Genomic DNA, 10,745 nt, shown 5'->3' on the forward strand with positions numbered 1-10,745 from the left:
TCTCATCCTTCCTGGGTTTCTGCTGCAGTTCCGCCGGGACGCGGGGGCAGAACTCTTGATAAGTTTGGGAGACGGCTGTACCAGAACTCAATGATGGCCATTCGCGTTCTGAACTACTCCTTTACTTATACATCTTATCTCAAGCGTTTGGTCAAATCCCTGCCCTCTTTCCAGGGGGGTTTGCTGGATTCTCACCGGGGGGAGTTTGGACAGTTGATCGAGTCCCTCTCTCAGCTGCGTCTCTACCTCTTTCATGCAACCTACGACGCCTTTGAGCTCACCTCTAGGGTTTCCGCTTTCGCTGTCGCCATGTGCCGGCTGGCATGGCTTCGGATCGTGGATATGGATCCTAACCTTCAGGATCGCCTTGCCAACCTTCCCTGTGTGGTCCTTTGCTTCCCTGGTAAGACCTAAGGCAAAGCTGGCCCCTCCTAAGACTTATCGGGCCCCGCCCAGGCGTTACCCACAGAAGTCGACTCCAGCTTTTTCGAGGCCGCCTCCTCGACGTCCGCATCAGCAGTCCCGAGGGCAGCAAAAGCCTCAGACGCCGGTGGCATCTAAGCCTGCGCCGTCCTTTTGACAGTCTGAGCGGTTGGGGGCGGGCCCCCTCCGCGCTGCTACCGACCCCTCTTCCTATGGGGGGCCGCCTCCGGGCTTTTTACCCAAGTTGGGAGTCCATCACGTCGGACGCTTGGGTTCTCAACGTTGTGGCCAACAGTTATTCCCTGAACTTCAGGGAGGTTCCTCCCAACAGTCCACCAGGCACGTGTCCTTTGAACCGGGCACAGTTGGCCCTGCTGTTATCGGAAGCAGCAGGGCCCTGCTGTTATTGGAAGGCCCTTCTGCGCCTTCGGGTGGTGGAACTTGTTCCCCCTTGTCAACGGAGCCGGGGGTTCTATTCCAGATACTTCTTGGTCCCCAAGAAGACCGGGGACCTTCGTCCGATCTTAGACCTCTGTCGTCTCAACCGGTATCTGGTTCGGGAGAAGTTCAGAATGCTCTTTCTCCCGGTTCTGTACCCCCTGCTCGACGAAGGGGACTGGCTGTGCTCCCTGGACCTCAAGGAAGCTTACACCCATGTTCCAGTGCATCCTGCCTATCACCAATTCCTGCGTTTTCAGGTGGGGGAGTGGCACCTTCAATATCTGGTCCTCCCCTTTGGGCTGGCTTCGTCCCCTCGAGTCTTCACGAAGTGTTTCGTAGTTGTCGCGGCGGCCCTGCGGTCCCGGGGCCTTCAGGTCTTCCCTTATCTCGACGACTGGTTGATCAAGGCGCTGTCGAGGGAGGGGGCTATTGCAGCGACCCGACAGACTATTACCTGTCTTCAGTGTCTGGGGTTCGAGGTGAACTTTCCCAAGTCCCAGCTGTGCCCCTCGCAGTGCCTGCAATTCATCGGAGCCATGCTGGACACGGTTCAGCTTCGCTTGTTCCTGCCTCTGATTCGGCGGGAGGCTCTTGTCCGACAGTGCGAACAAGTTTCCCTGCGGTCCTTGTTCTCGGCCAGGCAGATGATGGTCCTCTTGGGTCATATGGCCTCCACCGTCCATGTCACGCCGTTTGCCAGGTTGCACTTCGGGTTCCTCAGTGGACCTTGGCGTCCCAGTGGCGACAGGATCGGGACCCGGTTTCCCATCTCGTTGCGGTGACTCCTTCTTTGAAGAGCTTGCTCCGTTGGTGGACTGACTCTTCAAATCTTTCCAGGGGTTTGCTCTTTGTCGCTCCTCCACATCACAAGGTTCCTGCTACGGACTCCTCGGAGTACGCGTGGGGGGCTCACCTCGACGGTCTTCGGACCCAGGGTCCTTGGTCAGCGGAGGATCGCTGCGGTCACTTCAATCTGCTGGAACTTTGGGCCATTTACTTGGCGGGGGTGGCCTTTTGTCATCTGCTCCAGGACCAGGTGGTTCTCGTGCGTACGGACAATCAGGTGGCGATGTATTACGTCAACAAGCAGGGAGGTACAGGATCCCTGTCTCTTTGGGGTTGGGCGGTCCGCCACAATATATTTCTTCGTGCGGTTTACATTCAGGGGGAGCGCAACTGTCTAGCAGACAAGCTGAGTCGCCTACTGCAGCCACACGAATGGTCTCTTCACTCTCAGACGTTGCGTCAGTTGTTCGAGCGCTGGGGGACTCCTCAGATAGATCTGTTTGCCTCCCCCCTCAATCACAAGTTACCTCGCTTCTGTTCCCGGATATTCTCTCCGGATCGTCTCGAGGCGGATGCTTTCCTCCTGTCTTGGGAGGGGAAGTTCCTTTATGCGTTCCCGCCGTTTCCTCTGATCTTGAGAACGCTGGTGCATCTTAGGTCGACTCATGCGGATCTGATCCTCATCGCCCCTTGGTGGCCTTGGCAGCCCTGGTTCTCCCTGCTTCTTACGCTCAGTGTTAGGGAGCCTCTTCTTCTGCCTGTCTTTCCTTCTCTGCTGTCTCAGAGTTGGGGTTCACTGTTGCATCCCAATCTGCAGTCTCTGCATCTGACGGCTTGGTTCCTTTCCACCTGATTCCTTCTGTTCAGTTGTCCCAGTCGGTGCGAGATATGTTGGAGGCCTCTCGTAAGGCTTCTATGCGGCAATGTTATTCCCAGAAGTGGACAAGATTCACTTCTTGGTGTGCTTTGCATTCTCTAGAACCTTCGTCTACTTCTTTGTCTTCGGTTTTAGAGTATTTGCTTCATTTGTCTCGTTCTGGCCTTAAGACAAATTCTGTTCGGGTCCATCTTAGTGCGCTTGCTGCCTTCCATCGGCAGCTTGATGGAAAGCCCATTTCTGTCCACCCTTTGGTTGCTCGCTTTATGAGAGGGCTTTTGAATGTCCATCCTCCTCTCAAGCCTCCTCCTGTGGTTTGGGATCTCAATGTGGTTCTTGCTCAACTAATGAAACCTCCGTTTGAGCCTCTAGACAAGTCTCACCTGAAATTTCTTAGGATCTTTTTGCTTGTGCTCACCTCTGCTCGTAGGATTAGTGAGCTGCAGGCTTTGGTGGCGGATCCGCCTTTTACTGTATTTCATCATGACAAGGTGGTTCTCCGCACTCATCCCAAGTTCTTGCCCAAGGTAGTGTCTGATTTCCATCTCAATCAGTCCATTGTGCTTCCTGTCTTTTTTCCCAAGCCCCATTCTCATTCTGGAGAGGTGGCGCTGCATACTCTTGACTGTAAGAGGGTGTCAGCTTTCTATCTTCAACGCACTCAGTTTCATCGGAAGGTTCCTCAATTGTTTCTGTCCTTTGATCCAAATCGGTTAGGCCGCCCGGTTTCCAAGCGCACCTTGTCCAATTGGTTGGCGGCTTGTATTTCCTTCTGCTACGCTCAGGCTGGTCTTGCGCTGTTGGGTTGGGTCACGGGACATAAAGTCCGAGTGATGGCGGCTTCTGTCGCTTTCCTCAGGTCTACGCCTATCGAGGAAATCTGCAAGGCTGCCACTTGATCTTCGGTTCATACCTTTACCTCACACTACTGTCTGGATACTTTGTCCAGGAGCGACGGCCGGTTTGGCCAGTCGGTTTTGCGTAATCTGTTTTCCTAAATTACCATCCTCCCACCATCCCTGTTTTAGTTGGCTTGGAGGTCACCCACATGTGAGAATATGCTGCCTGCTTGTCCTGGGATAAAGCACAGTTACTTACCGTAACAGGTGTTATCCAGGGACAGCAGGCAGATATTCTCCCAACCCACCTGCCTCCCCGAGGTTGGCTTCTTTGCTGGCTATGTGAACTGAGGACCACGAGGTGGGGATGCACCCTCTAGTGGAGCGGGAAGGCATGCACATGCGTGGTGCAGCATAGCAAGCTTGAATCTTCTTTCAAGTTTGCTTGAAAAGCTGTCCGCGTCGGGGCTCCGTGGATGACATCACCCACATGTGAGAATATCTGCCTGCTGTCCCTGGATAACACCTGTTACGGTAAGTAACTGTGCTTTCCCTTACCGCTAGTTTCTGCAAGCGGTTCTGATTTAGCTGCTGGGTCGAGTCAGGCCTCGTTGCCACTACTGCCCTCTGGAGACAGTTTTTCTGCGGGCTTTTCTTCGTTTTTGGTGGGAAGCTCTGCCATTTTGCCATTTTCTCTGTTTTAGAGCGACAGGAACAGGTCCTAGCTGTTTCTTCTGCATCTGCAGTGAATTCTGTTCTGCCACCAGGGGGGTTTTGCCCAGATTTTGTTTTAGCCATGTACAAGGCTTATTAGCAGGCGGCTGGGGGTTCTTCTTCCCCGCGGGTCTTGGGTCTTCTGGGGGGTCTTTTCCTTCTACCTCCGCCCCTGTTCAGTCTGCTACAATTGCATGCTGGATCAAGGAGGCCATCGCTTCGGTGTACCTTCAGAAGAAACCTGTTCTGGATTTTCTCAAAGCTCATTCCACTTGGAGTCAGGCAGCCTCTTGGACTGAGAGTTTTCTTGTGCCTCCAGTAGATATTTGTAAAGCTGCAGTTTTGGTCTTCTCTCCGTTCCGTTGTTCGCCATTACCGTGTGGACATTCAGGCATGTTGGGTCGCGGTGTTCGGTGAGCATGTTCTTTTGGCAGCCCTTCAGGAGTCCCACCCATGATGGGCTTTGTTTTGGTATGTCCCATCCATTCTGTGTTGGTCTGGAGGGATGCTAAAAAAGGAGAAATTAGGTTTTTACCTGCTAATTTTCTTTCTTTTAGTCCCTCCAGACTGGCACAGAACCCGTCCTGTCTTTTTGTTTGTTTTTGTGGGGTTTTGTGTTTTGTTTTTTGTTTTTTGCAGTCATTTTTTTCTGCAATACTTTTTCTTGGTTTTGGGGAGTATAATAGGAGCAATGGCGTTTGGTTCATCTGGCTTAGTGACCTGTGGGGACACTTTGAAGATTTTTTTGTTCTAGTCATTATCCAACAGTGTCTCCCTGTCCAATCCGGACAACTATTTTGTCTTCTCCATTTCTGTGGGGAGTTGTGTTTATAGTTCACAGTTTTTAGTCAGAGAGGCCAAGCTTCATGTAGAAGAAAATATAGCAAAGAAAATTAAGAAGAGAGACAAATCCTTCTTCAGGTATATTAGTGACAGAAAAAGAAACACAGATGGGATAGTACGCCTTCAAAAACCAGACGGGAATTACGTAGAATCAGATTCAGATAAAGCCGAACTACTAAACGAATACTTCTGCTCAGTCTTCACCTGCGAGGTGCCGGGGTCCGGTCCACAGTTGCAGGCAAAACCAAGCTCGGAAGACCCGATTTGGAATTTCGAGTTTACACCCGGCGACATCTACGGCGAACTATCAAGACTAAAGGCGGACAAAGCCATGGGACCGGACAATCTACACCCCAGAGTGCTCAGAGAGTTGTGTGATGTCCTAGCGGAATCGTTATCCATGCTCTTCAATCTCTCCCTGAGTATGGGAAGAGTCCCCTTGGACTGGAAAACAGCTAATGTCGTTCCTCTGCACAAAAAGGGTTTCAGAGCAGAGGCTGCAAATTACAGACCGGTGAGTTTCACATCGATAGTGAGTAAACTCATGGAAACCCTAATCAAACTCAAATTGGACACGATCCTGAACGTGGAGAAGCTACGTGATCCCCACCAACATAGATTCACCAAGGGATCCTGCCAATCTAATCTTATCAGCTTCTTTGACTGGGTAATAAGAAAGCTGGATTTGGGAGAGTTCCTGGACGTCGTGTACTTGGACTTCAGTAAAGCTTTTGATAGCGTCCCACACCGCAGGTTATTGAGCAAGATGAAATCGATGGGATTAGGAAAAACACTAACTTCATGGGTCGGTGACTGGCTAAGTGGTAGACTTCAGAGGGTGGTGGCTAACGGTACCCTCTCTAAAACATCGGAGGTGACCAGTGGAATGCCGCAGGGCTCGGTCTTGGGCCCGATTCTTTTCAATATATTCGTAGGAGACCTGACTCAAGGGCTTCAAGGGAAAATAACATTATTTGCCGATGACGCCAAACTATGTAACATAGTGACAGCAATTTGTCCAACAGTATGACGCAGGACCTGCTTTTGTTAGAGGTTTGGTCCTCGACCTGGCAACTGGGATTTAAACGCTAAAAAATGTAAGGTCATGCACCTTGGCAACAAAAATCCGTGCAGAACTTACACCTTGAATGGAGAGACCTTGGCTAGGACTACGGCAGAACGGGATTTAGGAGTGATCATCAGTGAAGACATGAAAACTGCCAATCAAGTGGACAAGGCTTCATCCAAGGCTAGACAAATGCTGGGTTGTATCCGTAGAAGTTTCATTAGTTGGAAGCCCGAGGTCATTATGCCTTTGTACAGAACCATGGTGAGACCTCATCTGGAATACTGTGTACAATTCTGGAGGCCACATTACCGTAAAGATGTGCTGAGAGTTGAGTCGGTTCAGCGAATGGCCACCAGGATGGTCTCGGGGCTCAAGGATCTTTTGTACGAGGAGAGGCTGAATAAATTGCGGCTATACTCCCTCAAAGAACGTAGGGAGAGGGGAGACATGATTGAGACATTTAAATATATCACAGGTGGTATCGAGGTGGAAGATGACTTTTTCTTTCTTAAAGGATCCTCGGCCACAAGAGTGCATCCACTGAAAATCGGGGGCAGGAAATTTCATGGCGACACAGGAAATATTTCTTCACCAAAAGAGTGGTTGATCATTGGAATGAGCTTCCAGTACAGGTGATCGAGGCCAGCAGCGTGCCAGATTTTAAGAATAAATGGGATGCACATGTTGGATCTCTAAGAGGGTAGAGTTAAGGGGAGGGGTCATCAGAGTGGAATCTCCAAGAGGACAGTAAGGGGGAGGGTCAATTGAGTGGGCAGACTTGATGGGCTGTGGCCCTTTCTGCCGTCATTTTCTATGTTTCTATGTTAGTTCCTGCTTGACTATTCGACTGCACAACAAAGAAAAATGGGGAGACCCAATGATCCACAGTGAAAACAATCCATCGATGAAAACAAAAAACTGGATACAGATGTTTCGGAGATAATTTATTATACACTGGCATGTAAAAACATGAAAATTCAATGAAAAAAGTACAGTGATAAAAAATACAGTTATAAAACTCCAACCGGACCCTCATGGTCCGTGTTTCAGCGAACATGCCTTCCTCAGGGGTCCAATTGTTTGCAAACTCGCATATAAAGAATTGGACTGAAAACAGTCTATTGTCTTTAAAACATGTGAGCAAAAAACACTGCACACAAGCTGAAGTAGCAAAAAAAATGCTATATAAACTGTTTTCAGTCCAATACTTTATATGTGAGTTTGCAAACAATTGGACCCCTGAAGAAGGCGTGTTCGCCGAAACACGGACTATGAGGGTCCGGTTGGATTTTTACCACTGTGTTTTTTAATCATTGTACTTTTTTCATTGAATTTTCATGTTTTTATATGCCAGTGTATAATAAATTATCTCCAAAACATCTGTATCCACAGTTTTTGGCTATTCGACTGTACAGCCCACTTGTACTGTAGCCAAAAGTTAGTGTCTGTCTCCACCTGCTGGCAGAGGGGCATTAAACCTAGAGGGACTAAAAAAGAAAAATAGCAGGTAAGGACCTAATTTCTCCTTTTCAAGGATGATATTGGGAGGGGGGGGGCAGCGCTGATTATCTTTGAAGCTGAAGAAGATATAGTTGTAGGCTTTGGGATCCTTATTGAACTTTCTGCCCTCAGCCCAAGGATATTTAACATCAGCTATGGATGTTTTGTGTATGTAGATGCAACTGTGTACAAATATAGCACAAAATTTGCTACTGCTGGTCTGAGTCATCACATTATACCAATACATAGTAAATCTGGTCCTGGAATCAGGCTTTCTAGCAAAGATCTCTTACTGATTTCTAATCTATATGTGAATATTAGTCTGGTACTAGGAATGGGATACAAAAGTTATCCAACGCTGTCAAAAGATAATTGTACTAAGCTACACTTTGTTAATGGAAGATTGTCCTGTTTGTTAGAGAAAGTTCAGGTCAAACTGAAGTGTAATATGTCTTGTCTGTCTGTCTCCTGTCCTGCCCTCTACCATTAACCTGTGTTCTGGTTGCATTAGGGAATGTCTGGGTTTACTCCATCTACCTGCCGGACTTTGAGCACCAAGAGAGCCCGAAGTACTGTCAACGTCAGCTCTATCTCTACGCTTTCTGGATCCTCACCCTGCACTACATCCTGCTGGGAGCCCTTCTGGTTGTCGTCGCCTGCCTCTTTATCTGCCTGTCTGCTCTACGGGCTAGCTTGCCCTGGGGTTCCAGTGGCAGTAGTTAGCCAGGCTAGGAGCCACCAGCAGCTTATACCCTGTTTCTTGTGTTAGGCCTTCCCAGGGTTAACCTATCCATGATAACATACCTGTACATCCTGCTGAATTTGAGTTCATTCTTCCTCCCACATACCCAAACGTTGTGATAGGAGGGAAGGACCATCAAGAGGGTGTGTGGTTGGCATTCCCTCCTCACCATTCAGGAACAAAACATCCTCATTTATGTGTATCAGAGTCAAGTGGGAAAGGGCCTTGGAACATGTCCCAATGGATCTTGCCCTCAGCCACCAATTTGCAAAACAAATCAGCAACTCTGAACAAACAGAAATTCCCCTTTCTGAGGACTTTATCAGCCAATCTGTATGAGACATGTCTGCTTGTAAAATTGTAATAAAGAATCTTTTTGCAGTCAAAGGTTGCTACTGTCTCCTTTCTGAACACCTGGGAGGACAGAGTCTCTCCTATAATGAGTAATGACAAGAGAAATTATTTCAAGGGACAGAGTTTCTCATAGCAAATAGGATGTATGAATTATGATAGGGGACCGAAATTCTTTTCCTGGGACTGGGGAATGCCCTATATCAAGTGCTGAACAGACCCTGGTACAGGGGTGGGCAAGTCCTTGAGGGCTGCAACCCGGTTGGGTTTTCAGGATTTTACCAATGAATATTGATGAGGTAGCCCTAAGGCAGTTTTTCCCAAGTTGATCCTGACTTGGAGGTAGCCCTATGGGTTTTTCCCAAGTTGGTTCTGGGGTACTTCCTTGCCAGTCAGGCTTTCAGGATATCTACAATGAATGACTGAAAGATTTGTACAGTATGGAGGCAGTGTATGCAAAGCAATCTTGTACATATTCATTATGGATGTCCTGAAACCCTGATTCCAGGACTGATTTGGTGCTGTAGTGATTAGAGGTAGTGTTCTAGATGGGATATAAAGTCCTAGAGCAGAGGTACTCAAAACTGTCCTGGGGGTCCCCAAATGCCAGTCACATTTTCAGATTGTGTTTTTAAAAATTTTGTGGTTAGTATTATGTATTAATACTTGCCCCCTGCTTCTCCCCTTTCCTAAAACGCATCTCCGTGAACAGGCCTTTTAATCCCCCTTGCCCCCTATTTTCTCCCCTTTCCCACACTACCCCATTCCTTCGGCTCTCCCTCTTCCCCCCCTCCCCTGACTTTATCTCTCTCTCGCTATCTCATACCTTCCTTCTGGATTACCGTTACCTCTGCTTAATCTCTTCAAAAAGTCCCCCCCCCCGCGTCATTGCCTGTAACTTTGTCAAAATTTTGTAAATCCGTCTGTCATCACGGATCTTAATTAATGGGTGTGAACCGCCTAGAACTTTATGGGTATGGCGGTATGCAAGAATAAAATTATTATTATTATGTATTGTTTATATTGTGTGTGTATATGAAAAATGGATGGAAGAAATTGTTACAATTAGTACTATCGTTATGGGGTGGGGGTGGAGTTGGGCTGAGCTTGGGCAGGAGTACTCGATTGGTATTTCTTAAGACATAGGCAGTACTTGGCTTGAAGAAGTTGAAAAATACTGGTGTAATGTCTCTATAGCGACTGGGAATATAATTCTGGAGGAGATATTATCCCCAGCCATTCTAGGAGAGATTCTATCAAGCAGTGCCATAGGAAAGTCTGTTGCTCTAGGAGCTCTATCTCATAATTCCTCAGCATAAGTCTCATGCCATGCTCTCCATTGAAGGTAGAGAGTGGCATGGTTGCAGAAATTATACCCATACCTACCCGTCTCCAATGGAATCTAACCCATACCCATTACAATCCATTCCATCTCCCTTGTCATTGCCCTCTTGTTTCCTCCCAACCCTGACAGCCTCCCGTGGTTTACAGGCAGCCTTACGTGCACAGCAGACTTTTGTGCATGGTGCCTCATGAGTCACAGGAAGAAGATGGTACATAATAAGTGCTGTAGGGAAGACCGAACTCTGCACAGGCCTTGGAAAGAGCAGTCGAATTAACAAGTTTCTGGTGGTGGTGGTTATTGGAAGTTAGAAGGAAAGTAAAAGTGTGAGGGGTTCTTTTGTTGCAGGCTGAGAAAACCAGCTGCTCGTAAATGGAAAATCTAGAGGCCAACTGAATTTTGGTTTTTAGATGAAAATGCCTGTACATTTTCAGTTGAAACCAAAATGCCTCCTGTGGTTTATTGGATGGTATTCACTATTCAGTGAGTGTTTGTAACTCAGTCTGGTATTCCAGTTGCATCTCTGGGTATTCCAAGCTTCATTCTGGAGTCATTAGAGATTTTTGACTACACTCCTGCAGCAATCCCACAGCAACTTCTGGAGTCATTAGAGATTTTGATTACATTCCTGCAGGAATCCCACTGCAACTTCTTCCATCTTCAGGGGAATCCTATTGTTTCTGTGGGATTCCCACAAGTAGCACTGTCATGTTTAGAACTATAACCCTTGGGATTGAAGGTTCTGTAACGATGGCATAGCCTGGGCAGGGAAGGAGGACACAGGGTGATGCTGGCCACTTAGCGAAGGGGGGATAGGA

At 48.1% G+C, this 10,745-nt stretch overlaps 1 protein-coding gene across 2 annotated transcripts in view; it reads left to right on the top strand.

Moving 5' to 3' along the window:
- LOC117350015 (transmembrane protein 272-like) overlaps nucleotides 1-8,621 on the top strand; it is a 36,044-nt gene extending 27,423 nt beyond the window's left edge. For both annotated transcript variants that reach the window (XM_033923886.1, XM_033923885.1), the window contains exon 5: nucleotides 8,004-8,621. In XM_033923886.1, the coding sequence (XP_033779777.1) occupies nucleotides 8,004-8,215 (212 nt within the window). In that variant the 3' untranslated portion in view covers nucleotides 8,216-8,621. The remainder of the gene's footprint in view (nucleotides 1-8,003) is intronic.
- Nucleotides 8,622-10,745: the final 2,124 nt, after the last annotated feature.

Source organism: Geotrypetes seraphini, chromosome 16 (genome assembly GCF_902459505.1).
Source record: "Geotrypetes seraphini chromosome 16, aGeoSer1.1, whole genome shotgun sequence".
Classification (NCBI taxonomy): Eukaryota; Metazoa; Chordata; class Amphibia; order Gymnophiona; family Dermophiidae; genus Geotrypetes; species Geotrypetes seraphini.